Here is a 16,930-nt window from a genome sequence, read left to right as displayed (position 1 = left end):
GAAAGACCTCTTCAGCCTCATTGCATAACCTGTGTATTTGACTTAGAAATTGTGTCTGAATTCCATCGCTTCCGATAGTTAGAAATTGTGATCATTGATCATGGATGACGGATGTGACTGAATAGTCGGCTAAGAAAAACTGTCTCATAAAACTACTAAAACAGATTCTTGCCTAGAAAATTCACAAGTTTTAAACTGGTAACCTTAGTTCAAACGAGTCAGCCCATACATTGTCAGCGACAATGAATAGATTTACTAGGCGTCTGTGAGTCATACAGCCGACACGATTGGCATATTTATGAACATTTAACAGACAGACGGACAGACGGCGGCGACACACAGACGTATCAACTATAGCAACTCATTCAGCTGATTAACTAAAGACGCACAACCATACAGACTAAAAATAGCGAGAGGCTTCAATTAGATATTACATCATAGTGAAGCGTAGTCAATGTTGTATTTTGAAGTGTACAAGTTTTCAAAAGTCTTTCGGCCATAGAATAGTAAAAGAAATTGTAAAACATTCTTTTAAGACCATTATTAAATTAGTGCTAATTACATGTTTTTATTGTGCCTCCGAGTTTTACCCAATAGTTGTGAATGTACACCCTGAGTTTTGCTTTTGTTTTATTGATTTGAACTTGTTTAGCTTTACTGTTTTTCTGTAAACCAGTTTTGTACTAAGAAGCGCGCAGATTAATGTCAAAAGGGCGAACAAACGCTACAAATAAATAAAATTTAAAATCACTGCACGAATGTCTAATCTAAACTTTTATTTAGGCTAATAGAATTGCAGCAACTGTCCTAATGAAATTAAACCGAGATGATTTTCTAAAACGATTTACTAAAAAGAATACAAAACCTCCAGATTGTTATGGAAATGTAAACTTGAACTATAATTCTATTTTTAATTGATTGTCTTTTTAATTTAAAATAGTGAGTGATTATCAGCAACTGCCTAGATTATTATTCACCGATTTAACCAAAAAACTTTTAAAAACACCCCAGTCTCAGTAACAAAATCCAAGGGACCAAATATAAATTTGACAATAGCGCACTCCTCTGAGAGGCTCTTTCTCATGAACGACTAACTCCGTCGTGGCTTTGATCACAAATATTTACATTAAACAAATGTGAATATTTATGTTACTAATGCAATAGTATAATACAAAATATCTGGATAGCTGAATGGATATAGTGCTCGCCTAACAATCTAAAGGTTGCCCGTTCGATCCTGAGAAAGTTCAGTAGTCAGTAGGTTTTTGATGGTTCGATACTAGGCCCAGCCTAGTACCTGATACCTGATTCTCGCGAACAAATTCTCGCGGCCAAGGAAACAGCTGGTTTTAGTCAGTAAACGCTTCACAGATGTTCTCTTCATTTTACACTCACCTTTAATCTATTTCCATCTCAAAATACGCACCTATTTGTGCGTCGCTGTATTAATGATTTTAATGTTAATGTGAAATGGGCACAGGTGGGTTACGTCATAGACAACAAGAATAGACAGTCAGCCGTGCTGCGGTTACCATGGTACCATAGATTCTGGTGCACACCGTTGGGAGCTCCGTGTAGTTACGTAGCACAAAGGTAGCACGTACCCCGTAACTACATGGCGCTCCCAGTGGTGTGCGCCAGAACCTATGGTAACCGCAGCACAGCTGACGGTATGGTTACGTAGATTGGTTGTCTACTTGAGTAGGCCTATACCTTCAAAGTCATTGCCGAAAGTTAGCACTCTATTATGCATTTCTCAGAAAAACAATCCACAGCTACAAAAACAACTAGGAAATTGTGTGAATAAGCAGAAGTTCGGAAGTGATTGTGATGCCGCATTTAGCGATGACGTTCAGCATCCGGCGCCGTTGATAACCTTTGTCGTTGAACCGTGCTGGGAATCAGCTGTAGTGGCGACAGCTTCACTGGGTGTCGGCAATGAATTGAATATCGGCACAACACACAAACATCACTTCTCAGAAGGTAAAGCAAGTGGTTTGGACCCAAACGTACAGAAAGTAACCCAACGTCATTCAAAGGTGCTTCTTGGCGAATTGTATATAGTATAGCAATAGCCTTCCGTATTAGTGTAAAATATAACTTAATATCTAGACTACAGTGTACCATAGGTGCGAAAAGGATCTTCAGAGCTAAATCCAAGACTAACCGTTGAATTCCTATAAAAAGACCAAATCTACGGATAAGGTACTGAATGACGGCCTCTTTTAACATTGAATTTGCGCGTCCACATAACTGATGTAGTTTGTGATGTAGTATAATAATAGAAAGATTAAGGCAGCGTTCATTGATGGTGTGCAGTGTGTTCCATAGTATAGAACAGTGTGCGACCCATACATTTATCCCCAAATTATGCTAAACTTAACTCTAATAAAACTGATATTGTAATTTTAAAAATTTTATTACAAACATTGTGTATATTACTTAACTCGCCTTTGGCTCGCTGGGGGCTCAAGGCAACGCTAATTGATAGTGTGCGGTGTGTTCCATAGCATAGAACAGTGTGCGATCCATAGATTTATCCCCAAAGTATGCTAATCTTAACTCCAATAAAACTTAAATTGTAATTTAAAAACTTTAATTAAAAACATTGTGTATATTGATAAAACAAAAATATTGCTTGACAGGTATTGAGTGGTTATGATGCACGGATTTATTTTTATTGTTTACTAGCTGCTGTATCTGGTATTTGCAACGGAAAGAGGACTTAAAAGAGAAGCATTTTTACATTTGTTCAAGTTCAACTATTTGACGGAAAACTATAATATTACAATTTGTTGTAAACATCATCAAGAAACAACATCTCGTCACAAAATTCACTGATCGATAATAGTATACCCAAATCAATCCAGCTCTAAGTGAAGTCCAAGACGCCTGTTTCGGTTGTGATCGCATTACAATGTTTATAGACGTAACAACAACAGTACACTAGGGGGGTAGTGGTGGGAGGGGGGAGGGGAGGTAACGTCTGAAGGTACATATCGGTCAAGACGACGAAGCCCTTCAGGTCAACTTGTAATCGAATGTTTCACAGGTGAGAACCTCCCTTCCCTCCAATATTGCAAACATTCCCGCCATACAGGGCAGAGAAATACTAGCACAGACACCAGTAGATTACTCTATTCCTGTCCCGGGTTGTTTTCTCCCCTACCCCTGAATGTCTGTCTTAAAACGTTTCTATTTATATTCCCTATTTATAATCTAAACGTGTATGTTTCTCACTTTATGTTATCTGTATGTGTCCAAAGCCAAAGGTTCCCTATAGAATAAAATTGATACAGTTATTTTAAACTACTACTTTTCTTTTTATACAAGTATCAACATTTTAAAATCTTACATATTTTGCCTTTCAATAATACTATTATTTCACAACACAAATTGTAGGCTATCACCAATGTTAACCCATTATTCATCATATTTGCTATTTTTATCCTACAACCTACAACGTTTAGTGCAAACATATCCTTTATATTTTATTCTTGGCCCTATACTAGGCAGACAATTAAATGCAATCCTCAATAAGCACGTAAACAAATCATAATTTTCAAACTAGGTTAACCAATAAATACGAAATGTGATGGTTTAAATTAAAAACACACTAATCCAAGAGTTGATTTGCATTAAAAGCAAAACTAAATAAGCATATGCTTTCACATTTCGGATAATAAAGTAGACCTACCATCTACATCAGTTAACATCACAATCAAACTTATCAATTGATAACCTAAAGTATTTTACAACAATGCGACTCTTGCATTAGTACGTAGTACTAGCTCAAAGTTACAAATTTAAACTGTATACTTCAACTGTAACATGGAGATGGAATTATTGGAATGTCTAAGTGCATCCACGGTCAAAGACCAACGTTACAAAACCTATCAAAAAGGCTGTGGCCCACTAAAGTGGTCCTAACCCATTAATCTAGGTATAAATACCCCAGAACATATGGTCCGAGCGACGCTAGCTGAGTAACGATCAAAAGTGTTGAAATGTTTGACAGCCTCCATCATAGCTGGAGTAAACAGCAAAAACACTGTTTATAACAGCTGTTAACGCCCATCGAGGCCAAATATGCTCCAACTCCAACTTTTAATCGTTCCCATAAAAAGAACCGTTAAAACTTGGCAGAGAATCTGACAAGACAGATTGTTCTTTCGTTTTACTTAAACAAAAGGGCCCCTATGAAAATGGTCCAGTAATAAATAAATGATACAATTATGTAGCATTTTTTAATGGGTTTAAAAGTATCTGTTATAACATTAATCCTACTATTTTACTCTCCACCAATTTTAGCGAATTTCTCTAAATCGATAGCATATAATATCGTGGCTATTACCGTAGGTGGCACGGTGAGACTTACACAAGGAACCAATTTTTTAAATGGGAAATAAATATGTCTTGTTAATTTGTAATACAATCACACAAATTGAAATTCGTTGTTTCACGTCCTTATAGGTTTAAATGTCCTACAGACGTAGGTACTTACGTATTAAACGGAGGCCACATTTTGTCAGCGCGCTGCGGCGGTTATGTTAGGTTGGGTTATCATAATAATAGAAAGTATAACTCGTCTGGTATCGATTCATAACGAAGCGAGGAAAGTCCTACACACATAATATTTACGATAACCCAACCTAACATAACCGCCGCAGCGCGCTGACAAAATGTGGCCTCCGTTTAATACGTAAGTACCCAGACGTATTGCATTCCTATTCACAAATACTTAACTATAGCACAGAAAACATACTATAGTTGGAATAACTGTGTTAGAAATGTATAGTAATGATAACTTATTTGATCCTGTTGTCAAGATTACAAGACAATAATCATGAGCTAAAACTTAGCTTGTTTAAGTTTACCTGCGATCTATCCAAGTGCTTTATATATATGCACAACAACATAACCAAACTAAAACTATTGCAAGAAATGTTTCAAAATCCATCTCAATACACCCAATTCAAAACCACCGAATCTAAAACCCATTACATTTACATCCTCCCACTTCGAATTCAATTGACCTCTCACCTCGGAATCGTAAGTCAAGTCCGTTTAACGCATTACAAACGATCGAGAAGATCAAATTCAGGTCAAACCCGTCGTAATTTGTCGTGAGCAATCGAAACTCGCGATAAGAGTCGTCAGAGATATAACACACGACAATACAGACATCAGACAACACTGACTTGCTTCATTGCCAAAATTGTAAAGATTAGCTATGGAGTGTTGAGATAAGGATGTGATATTGTAGACATTGAGCGAAGTGAAGATAGAAGATAGATTCAACAGAATTAAAAAGTGTATTGCAAAAAGATATAAAATATGGCTTTTTTCTATCTTGGGTGTAATTTTACTTTGGTCAGGTTAGGTGAAGTACATAGTTCAATCTAGACTCATATAAAAAGAAGGTGATGTAAGTGTGTTTGTTCCGAATGGACTCAAAAACAATTTTACACAAAGGTAAATCAAATAGGCCGACAAATAGGCTTATTTATATCCTTAAAAACCAAAGGTGGATTAAATGTACAATGATCCTTACATGCATCAATATAAGATAATTCATCAACACATTGCACTATGATTCAACTTTCGACGTAATCCTCTAAATAATTTAATTTACTAAACGAATACACATTGGACATACAATAATTGTTTACAAAAGTCATACACGAATAGAACCTTTGATATGAGATAGGGCCAGTATCTTATTAATCTCTGCTGCGTTGAAACTGTAATTCAACAGACTGTATGATGAATAAGAACAAGTGTATTGTTTAAATCTCTCGTCTTATTTAATTTTCGCCCCTATGGTTGTATGATAAAACAATTTGATATTTCATAACAAACAAATATCCATAAACAAATATCTAATCAAAAAATCCAAATTGTATATAATTATTAACATATATTTATGTGACTTATTAATTATAACTTTTCTAACCTCTTCTACAACAGAGTCAATTATCACATACAACTCCAATGTTCCGTATAAACGTGTATGACTTATAAATGAATTATAAAATTAAATAACACAGACAGCTGGAGCGTATGCAGCCCTTGCAGTAGAGATATTTATAGCACCACGTCATCCCTAGGGTCGTCCCTGAGGGAGGTTCTAATCGTGTAAAGTATCGAACTTTACTTGTGTTTTTTTTTTTTTCAAATACACAACCTTTAAGCAACCCTTTATAAGCGTTTCCGAATAAAATTCAACAACCTAACTTTTATGCCTTATATAATTTGTTATTGCTAGTAAGAAATTAGGGAATATCTTACTGCGGTGAATTTGTAATTTACTATTTTGAGGCAATTTAAAATTATTAAATTAAATGCTATGCATTTCATGACTTCTACAGAATCTAGAACTTTATGTGAAAAATAATTTGCATGAACGCAATCTAGGGATTTTTTCCAAAAAAAAGGTTATAGAAAATCATAGTAAGTATCCATGTAAAAGGCTATATTTTTTTATCGATAACTGCTTTGAAAAAAACATTCGTGTATTGCCATCCAATTTTTAATATTTTCAAAAAATCGAGTAATTGCATCAGATTTTAATAATTGTATGGATATAACATAACATCACCGGAGAGTTCTGTTATACATATAACTTACTTACTTACTTACTGCCGTGGCTCTTGGTACCCAAGGTGGTACTTTGCCTCGCCAACACACTGCCTCCAGATTTTTCTATCCATTGCCTCATCTTCCCTTCTTCCCAGTCTTCTTAGGTCTTTTCTAACCTGGTCTCGCCATCTCAACTTGGGCCTTCCTGGTGGTCTTCTGCCCTCCGGATTGTTCAAAAGGACGTTCTTGACTAAGGAGTCGTCCTCTTTCCTTAGTAGATGGCCAGCCCATCTCATTCTCCTACCTCTCACCTCGGCCACTATGTCTGGGTCTATATATAATTGCCTCAACTCTGCATTGTGTTTTATCCTCCACTCTCCATCTTCAAAGGTTGGACCATATATTTTTCTCAATATTTTGTTCTCAAATACTATCAAACGTTTTTCTGTTTTTTTACTTAACACCCAATTTTCTGAGCCATATAACAGAACTGGTCTTATAATGGTTTTATATATACGGAGTTTTGTTTTGTGTGATAGTTAGTATTCGAGAGCTTAATAGTTTGTGGGATGCTGATAAACTTCTGTGTGCTACATTTATTCTTTGTTGTATTTCCATATCTTCTTCATTATTATTCGCCAGCATTACTCCCAAATAAGTGAAGTTGTTTACTTTTTTAAAGTTGTACCCTTCTATTTCTATATAGTTGTCATTGTTTATTTGGGTTGCTCTCCCACACTCCATTATTTTTGTTTTCCCTTCATTTATTCTTAAACCAACTTTCTTTGTATGGTTTAGGAGTTTTGTGACCAGCATTTTCAACTCTTCTTTACTCTCCGCTATAATTACAACATCATCTGCAAATGCAAGGACGTTTATTTTGGTCCCTATTGTAATTCCAGCTACTGTTTGTCTTACTTCTTGTAGTGCTTCCTCTAAAGCTAAATTAAATAGCAATGGGGACAAACCATCCCCCTGTCTTACGCCTGTGCTTACATCAAACTTTTCTGAGATTTCGCCATTTATCTTAACCTTACACCTAGATTCTGATATGCTTGATTTTGATAAGATTATTAATTTTTAGGGTATTCCATACTTTTCCATAATCTTCCAGAGTCGTCTTCTACTAATCGAGTCATATGCTTTGGAGAAATCGATAAAAAGGCAGAGAAAGGTTTTATTGAATTCATGGTATTTGGCAATTGCCTCCTTCAGTATGAATATTTGATCGGTGGTTGATCTACCTCTTGTGAAGCCTGCTTGATGTTCACCTATTATATTTGATGTATACTCCTCCAATATTTTTTGTAAAATCTTTGATAGTATTTTGTAGGTGCTGTTGAGGAGAGAAATACCTCTGTAGTTGGTGCACTCTTTTTTGTCACCTTTCTTATGAATAGGAATGACTATCGCTTCCTTCCATTCGTTTGGAATCACTTCTTTTTCCCAAATATCCAGAATCAATTTGTGAATCTCCTTCGCTAGTCTTGCCCCTCCTGCCTTAATCAATTCTGATTATATACATATACATATAACATGGTTGATAAATGTAAAATCACCAACGAGTGTTTAATTAAATTAATCCTTAGTTAAAAGTTTTATTTTTAGCTATTGCATTTTCTTTCATCCGTCAATCTATCAACGGGAGATCATAATTGTGAGTTGTTTGTAATGTTCAATGCACCCGTTGCATTCGCGGTAGTGTCTTATCGCACCCGAGGTCAACTTCTAAAAACTCGGGACGGAACCAATCAGACAAAACATTATTAGTAATATACATATTATTCATTTCGATATCCATGGAACATCCTATATAAGTCACAATACTAAAGATTCAACATGAAGTTAATCTTCCTCGGAATACAAATACAATATTCTCAATCACTAGGAGCGGGCCTTGCTATGCATATGCTAAAGTTCGTTTCTAATTAGTTCTTGGGTGCCTCCAAGTCAAAAGTACCCAGCTATAACAAGACCCCCTGGGCTCAGACGGCCTGTTTATGGCCAATAATCCCACCAATGACGAGTTGGCGGTCTGCCCTGGACTCGCGGCTGGATAACACATGCTTCTGGACGACGGCACACCAGAAAGTGATGGTAAAGCGATAAATTCAATTACTTAAACCTTTTAATTTAAAAGATAGCTTAAGTAGCTAAAAGTTTATAGTCCTCACCTTCAAAGGAGATAGATCCTGAGAAAAGTGAGCTTTTTGATGGATTAAAACTGGACCTTGAGCATCAAGCTTTGAATTAAACAATGGTTCTGGCTTAATCAATGGCTTATTTAATTGAGTAATAAAGATACACGGATAATTTCACTCCAATCACCTTTTGACAAGTTTTCGTTCTTAAGATTAAGAAGATGATGTATACGAATGAAAACAGTATTTTACAGCAACGCATTTGGTTGAATTTAAGTATTTTTTCTTGTTCTTAAACTGGTTACAGGATGGATATTGAATCTCTAATTCTTCTCTTCTCTACAGTCAACTCAAAGACAGAACTCTCTACACATCTGTAGGGTAGCCTCGGATAAGTTTAACCTAGGATGACACTGACACAGCAGTAGGTAAAGTAGTTCCTTGAAATTTTGAATAGTAATAATGGGTGCGCCTCAAGGTCCATAGACTCATCTTAGTCCTCCCAGGCCACGGCTAGTGGCTCTTGACAATCGATCTATTGTCAAATTCAATATGAAATTTGTTGGAATCTTTCTTTCCGGGCCAATGAGGAGTTGAAAAGTATAAAATAGTGAATAATTCATATATTGATGATTTAATAGCTGGAATGTTTATGTTGTTTAAACACGTTATTCTTCATAAGAAGGTAACATGGCTTCTGTTACCTATCCACCCATTCCTAATAGAGTAAACGAGTCATCGAATGTAAATAAAAGCATCCGAAACAAATTGGTTAACCTTATAAAATAATTCAAATTCCTGTTTTCGTGTGGAAAACAACCAGATGTGATATAAAAGCCAGAGAGAATGAGGCAAATATTTAGATTTATCAGCATATTCCAAAAGCGAGGGTCAATGATATTCTTGATATCGTCTCAATATCCATTCCCTGTTTACCATAAAAGTGCATTTCTCGATTATTACAAAGTAACAAATGCAACTAAAAGGATTGGCTGACATTTTTCGACAGAGTAATAAAATTTCCTTGAGTTCTGTTTGTGAATTACACCACAGAATAATCATCTTATATATATATATAAAATCCAATGTATGTTAGTTTGTATGTATGTATGTTTGTTTGTACTTTATGGACTCAGGAACCGCTCGACAGATTGTAATGAAACTTTCAGGCATTATTAAGCATTATTCAATGATGGTTTGTGTGAAGTTTGGTGCAGATCCGTCAAAAGGGCTCCGCCCCAGTGGCTCTGGAGTTTCTCATGTTAACCTTATGAGTACTCATATTTAAATGGAATTAAAGAATCTTAACAGCCTGGTTCAACTAAACAATTTGATTCTGTGATGTTCAATAGCATTTAAAAGGTAATAGGTTTACCAACAGCGTGCAGCAATATTATTTTTTTTTATTTACGATAACAGCTAATTCGCAACCAAAAGGTGAGTGAGCGTAGCGAACGAACTTCAACCTGGAGGCGAGTTAGCGTAGTGAACGAGCTAAACCTGAAGGCAAGTGAGCGCAGCGAACAAGCTCCAACCTAAAGGTGAGTAAGCGTAGCAAACGAACGTCCACCAGGACGTGGTTGAGCGATGCGAACGAGCTCATCTTGAAAATGAACGAGCATTTGACATAAAACCACATTACGACAGGACGACGTATGTCGGGCCAGCTAGTATAACATATACAAGCCTTTATTCTATGTATACGTAGTAAGTATCGTACGATTGCATTTCGAAATGTTAAAACTTCGTCTGATTAATAAACGAAATTAAAATATCTTCAACAAAGATTAAGTAAAACTTTAATTTTAGCATTGCATTTCTAAGTACTGCGAGCATTTTAAACTATAAAAATACTTCCAAAATGCACAATATATTACATGTCAAAATTAATTGTCCCTCCATTCAATGCAACAAATTTTTGTCACAACGCCTTCTTCAGTTTCTCATAGTCGGTTACGATCATTCCCCCTTTTAATTTATTGTCTCGATACCTATTTCCTAGGCAAAAAATACCCAAGAGTAATAGAGAGTGAAAAACTACTTGTTCACGTATCTAAAATCCTGATACCACCAAATTAGCATAGTTCTCTTCATAATCTAGACATGGGATGACCTGAATCCGTCATGTGAGTGAACCAATGAGAACGACCGATAAGATGTAACATACCCAGTCTGCAATGCTGGGTTTGGAAGCTGTAACATTCTAGTGATAAGGTTGATAACAGACAGACTTTTTATCACTTCGTGGTGTATCTTTCACACACCGTCCTACCTAGGAGATACCACGAGAACGCTTTGTACAAACTTGTAATGTAGCTGTGGTGCAAAGATTCAGATTATGTATCATTCAATCAATGATTGCCCTTTGAAGGCTCCCGGCTCGATTGTCCAGCTTCATATGGAAGAAAACCTGAACGAATTGGTGACTTGAATTAGGTTTTGGAAAGGAGGATATTATTTTTACTTTTCAAACTAGCTTGAAATTCATTTTTTCAGGTAGTTTTACAAGCAACCTATCCAGTTTGAATCGTACCTGAATGAGGAAGCACACATTCACGTGTTCCCAAAAGCAAACTATTTTAGTTTCTCTTGCGAGTTCGCTTTAAGATTACGGTTATTTCAATTCAAGCTAAATCAATTGCATACACTTCCCACGAATATTACATTTACTGAAACAAAGCTCTACGATTAGGCCTACCTTTATTTTGGAAAACAGTTGTTGACTAAATTTTGGCCATATAGTAATCTACTTGAGCAATTAGGTCATTGATAAGTTGTTAAATTCAACATACTCTAATTGTATTCCGAGTAGTATACATATCTGCGGGGTGTAGGCCAACTTCTTCTGCGTGATATTCAAAATCAACTTGAATCTTTGAAATACAATAGCTCTACAATATCAAACTACTAATTAATCGTGTCACAGTACACTAATACACCACAGCAATAGTAGCGACAGCTGCCATCTTCGTAACCCTTTTATCGACACTCTTCTTATCATCAGCACGTTCTGCGTTTTATGCAACATGACCTCAGCAATGGAATGACTCATATGATGCAGCAACCGTACTGACTTGCTCAAATACACATCATATTGCGTTGGAAAAGTATATTGAAACTCATTTGTCAGATTTTAACGGTGTTTACCCTTATTGCCATCCGAATGGAGAGATATTTTTTGCATAGGAAACATTAGCTTGCGTCACGATTGTAGTTACTATATGAACTACAACCTGACGAGAAGAGGAAAAAGAATTACAATCTCGCTAGACACCCAAGTACAACACTTAACACTTAACTAAGTAACTTAACACTAACTATACACCCAAGTAAAATCCACATCTCGAGATCTTGTTATACAACCGATAACCGAAATGAATGTTCCCTCTACACCTATTTTTTCTATGATGAGTTACAATAAAGATCAAATGAAAGTCGTACCTCAGCGTGTGACGGTGTTTGCAGCAGCGCCAGGGCTAGACACCCCAGCAGCACCAGGCGTCCAGCAGCCATCTCTAGTCACAGACACTGCTACTGTCGATCGGTCATGCTGCAACAGACAAATCAGTGATTTAAGTCAATATAAGGAAGATGGAATTTAAGTAAACAAGTATAATTCAAAATCAGATAAAGGAGAATCAACCTCAGTAAGAGGAATGTCCGTAGTTGGAGAAAAGAATCTTAAATGGAGTGAGGTGTGTCAGCATAGAATGCGAAAGTCAAGATCGTGAAGAGGAAAGTAAACAGTGGAAAGGGAGGATTCAAAGACAGAAAAAAGAGACAATATCAGAAACTGAAAGTAATTGTAGAAAGAAGGGAGTAAACATCTAGGAAGTCAACGTTAATAGGAGAAACACAGGAGGAAGAATACACAACTTTGCTAAAGGAATCACTGGAAAATGAAATGTTAACTTGGCTAGAGGAAACACTGGAAAAAGGAATGTTAACACTGGATAGAGGAAACATCAGAAATAATAACCTTGACCCTATAAAGAGGAAAGTCAACATTGGAAGATGATATTATAAGGGAAGATAGAGGGAGAGGAATCGGTTAAAGAAGGAAAAATGTTTATGTTAACTCTACTAATAATTTGCTAGCCTGCTATATAAAACATTAATAACTTATCTCAAATGCTTCAGGAATATACTCTTTTCGTATTGGTTAAGGAAGCCTTTAGATACAACTTGTTTTTATGAACTCACTTAGTTTTTATGCAAATATGTACTTAGTCTGATTTCAAAGCAATAAACTACACCTACTTATCTGAAACCACGATGTATAAAAAAGTCCTATAAATATATTTCTTTCACTTAGAAACCCACATGAAATAAATTATCCACAACAGCCCATGACGCAATCGCTCAAACAATCCAATTCGCAGTCTTTGACACCCAAGGAAATAGACAACTAAAGTTACGACCACTAAACTCAAATTAACTTTTAACCGACCAAACCTTGGGGCCAATTATCACAATGAGTTGTGACTATTTAAAACTTCTCATCAGACCACCGAAAAGGCAATAAACTAAGTAGGCCGTGAATATAAAAGAGGAGGACATCACCGCTAAATGTGTCCCAAACTGGGGCGGTGACGTCAACAACGTAACTCATCTGATCTGGTACAATGGGAGCCGGGGCCTACGTGGACGTATAGCTTTCACAATACCTAGGGCACAAGTTGCGTGGTTGTCTGAAGACTTATGAAACGATTGATCATATTTAATTTTTCAAATAGCATTAGATAAAGATATTGGTTATTTTTTAGAAAAAAAATGCGATTCTGAATAGTGCAGAGAGACCTCGCGGTCGAAAGGGCCGACCTAAAACATAAACGTTGCTTTTAATTTAAGAGGTTTACAAACAGAAAACACGAGTGAAAAATCAATTGTTCACTGATGGTAAAAAATAGGCCTATTTAGTTTAAATTATTTTGAATTTGGCACCTAAAGCTTCTACATAGGTCCATAACATGAACAGAAACACTTCTCAATCTTGTCTCCTGCTGATACATAAGGATGATAAGTACAAGGAATAAATAAAATTTCAAATAAAAGGAAGAAAGTCAATCTTTACTTTTATTTAAGCTTATAGAATTCCAGCAACTGCTAAGATCAAATTAGTAATCAAATTAAACCGAGATGATAATGATATTGTAAAAAGATTTACTTAAAAGAATACAAAAACCTCCAGATTGGCATGGAAAATGTAAACGTAAACTATAATTCTATCTATATATTAATAGGCAAGCATGTTTCTTTAAAACCTTTTTTCTCAGCTCGTGTGCATTGTAGGGAAAATCTACGCATACTGTTGGAAAGATATTTTTCTGTAGGTGTGCAGAATCCCTTTATAAATTAAAATAGGCTCAAAAATAAGCACAACAATTAATTTTAAATTTTAAAAATTAACATGGGCTTATGGGTTGCTATGCTTGTGACAAAATAACTACGAAATGTAAAAAGAAATCCAAACAAATTAAAGAAATTCCAATCACATGTTTTATTTACAGCGTAGGGTGAAAATAGAGAAGTCTGAACATTACATATTTTTGGGTGAGTTTTCGACCACTGGACGACCTCTAGTAAAGTTAAACCTACAATTTAACAAACTTATTACTTGTTTTTGCGAGCTTTATATGTTTCAACAAAACAAAACGAGATTTTTGTAAACCTTAACACTCTTTTGTACTACTGTACAGAGAAATAGGCTATTAATTTCAAAACTAACAATAAAAAAAAAACAAATAAAAACATTCATCTAACATCAACGTACTAGAACGTAAACTTGCCTTCCAACACATACAAAAACTAGCTAAATTAATTTTAAAAAAATTCTAATAAAATATTTTGAAAATTAGTAAAGATTATTACGCCAAGTATCGAGATAGTTCGAGTTGAATTGAAGATATTGTGTCACTACGTACAGTTAAGTACAAAGGACATTTACTCTAAAGAAACTCTCTTGACAAAGCTTCAAAAAAACTCTGACATTTTCTTCCTCGGCCACAATGTCTACGCGCAGCAAGAAGCGGTCTGAATTATAACACTGAGGGTATAAACTATGCTCAGGATTATAGTGACGTAAGAAAGGCTTACTGGATCAGGACAACTCACTGTTACTCCACAAGACTTACACGAGTTATGAGTTCACAAGAGACTGTTGTTGGAGTAAATCAAATGTATTGTTGGAGAAATGTTACTGTGATTTAAACCCTTATGTTAGCGGCTCTATAAGGACTATCTTGTTGGATTAGAGTAGTAATTTATGTGATAGTTAGAAGAATAAAAAACATGAACTGTCAGTGTGTAAAATCGTAAATTAACCTTGAATCAGCTACGTTCGGTCATGTTCCGTACGTTCTAGACGAGTCTTACATCGAGTAAGCTGAAAACTCCTCTTGATACCCACCAACATAAAACACACATTTGTTTGTGATTTGTATATGCTAATACCACTATTTGAAGGTTCGGGCCCACCAAAATCTTCAGATTCAACCATAAACTAAAAATATATAGATAACTCGAAAAGAGGACATTATTATCATTATCATTGTGAGATGGGGACACCTCCAGGTGCGTATTTTAACCCAAACACGAGTGAAGGATGAGTGTATAATGTTGTGAAATGATCTGGGTAGCTTTGTTACTGGCTAGATCAGCTGTTTCATCAGTCAGGATCATTTAATGCCCAATAAACAGGGACAGCTGGGTCCAGTTACGAAACCACCAAAAAGCTACTATTTCTCAGGATCGAACCAGCGACCTTTTGATTGATAAGTTTGCCAGCATATGATATCATAGACAAATCTCCCGAGAGTTCGACATATCTAAATCTGTAAGGAACCCCGACTATGATCTAGTAAAGACAATTTAAGTTAATTGTGGTTGCATAGTATCATTGACTATTTATACCTATATATAGTCATTCCTATATATATTGACTGTAGGTATATATAGTATATATAGGTATATAGTATATATAGGTATATATAGTCAATGATAGTATGCATTTTTTTTTGGGGGGGGGGGGGGTTTAAGCACCATACATTGACTACATCCTATCACGGTAGACTCTTGTCTTCAATTCAGAAATGTATGCAACAGAGGACTCCACAATCCAATTGCTGTTGTCAAACATGTCTGTTCATTCATTATGTCTAAGTTAGCTTTATTAAAACGGATATAATTCGTTTTACTTTATTATCAAGTGGTTCATAATGTTTTGCTTGTGCTTCAATTAACTTGCCTTGTCTCCCATGTAGATTTTTCTTCAACCAATTTACCCCAATGGTGCCATCAACAAATCTTATACATTTTCCGATTCAAGACTATGTATCAAAATAAAATAGATAACGAACTGAACGTTTCGAAAAACATACTGTACACTACGTGAAACAAATTGTGTACAAACTGAAACAAACTGGATACGACTTGAAACAAACCGTAATTACTAATACACCCCATGACATATACGGTATGCAGTGTTCTTTCCAGCCATGTATTGTCGGAGTATGTCGATCAGATAGTCGCGTTCCTGTGGGTCTCACGACATCACGCTATATAGTCTGAATGGTCTGAATGCACAAATGCACCGCGCCCGTCCAAAATATGTGTGTATTTTCAAAATCTTTGTTCGGTCCGCATAAATGTGTGAGGACAGTCAAGTTTATGGATTGTTCAAGTTTCGATGATTCCGCTTTGAATCTTTGATGGCGACTTTAAAAAAATGGCGTAGTTGTAGACTTAACGTGCATTTGACGAATAATAACACTCGTTGACGTAAATTAAATGTTGAATCGTATAAGTAAACCTACGTATATTTGAGTAAGCCCAGTCCGAATTACAGAAATGCGTTCCCATTTAAAAATTAATTTGGAAGTGGGTATTAAAATACCACAAAACAGGTCTAATACATCAAAGAAACAAACCATCAACCCACCTTCATTAAAATTAACTTTAACAATAAGAACGCAAAAAGTAGCTTTGTAAAATCAAAGAAGCTAAATTAATGAATTGGTTTTTGATAAAAGGTTTTTACAACTGCCGAATGATTGTTTATAACCACTCGATAACAGCTTGATTAGCTCAAATCGATAGCCTTTTTAAATCAAAATACTTCGATGGTTTCGGCGTCAATCGTGATTATAAACAAATTAATTTTTATCTTAGAGAGAGACTATAGGCACAGAACTCTGTGGAGCCGGGTG

At 35.7% G+C, this 16,930-nt stretch overlaps 1 protein-coding gene across 1 annotated transcript in view; it reads right to left on the bottom strand.

Moving 5' to 3' along the window:
• LOC128992711 (basement membrane-specific heparan sulfate proteoglycan core protein-like) overlaps window positions 1-12,273 on the bottom strand; it is a 385,028-nt gene extending 372,755 nt beyond the window's left edge. The window contains exon 1 of the mRNA XM_054416431.1: window positions 12,165-12,273. Within this exon, the coding sequence (XP_054272406.1) occupies window positions 12,165-12,236 (72 nt within the window). The 5' untranslated portion in view covers window positions 12,237-12,273. The remainder of the gene's footprint in view (window positions 1-12,164) is intronic.
• Between the last annotated feature and the right edge of the window lie 4,657 nt (window positions 12,274-16,930).

This window comes from Macrosteles quadrilineatus, unplaced genomic scaffold (genome assembly GCF_028750875.1).
Source record: "Macrosteles quadrilineatus isolate MER2022 unplaced genomic scaffold, UCM_ALF_1.0 Scaffold_4__1_contigs__length_99947679, whole genome shotgun sequence".
Taxonomy (NCBI): domain Eukaryota; kingdom Metazoa; phylum Arthropoda; class Insecta; order Hemiptera; family Cicadellidae; genus Macrosteles; species Macrosteles quadrilineatus.
Note: the sequence above shows the minus strand (reverse complement) of the source record. Positions and strands in the feature narration are given on the sequence as shown.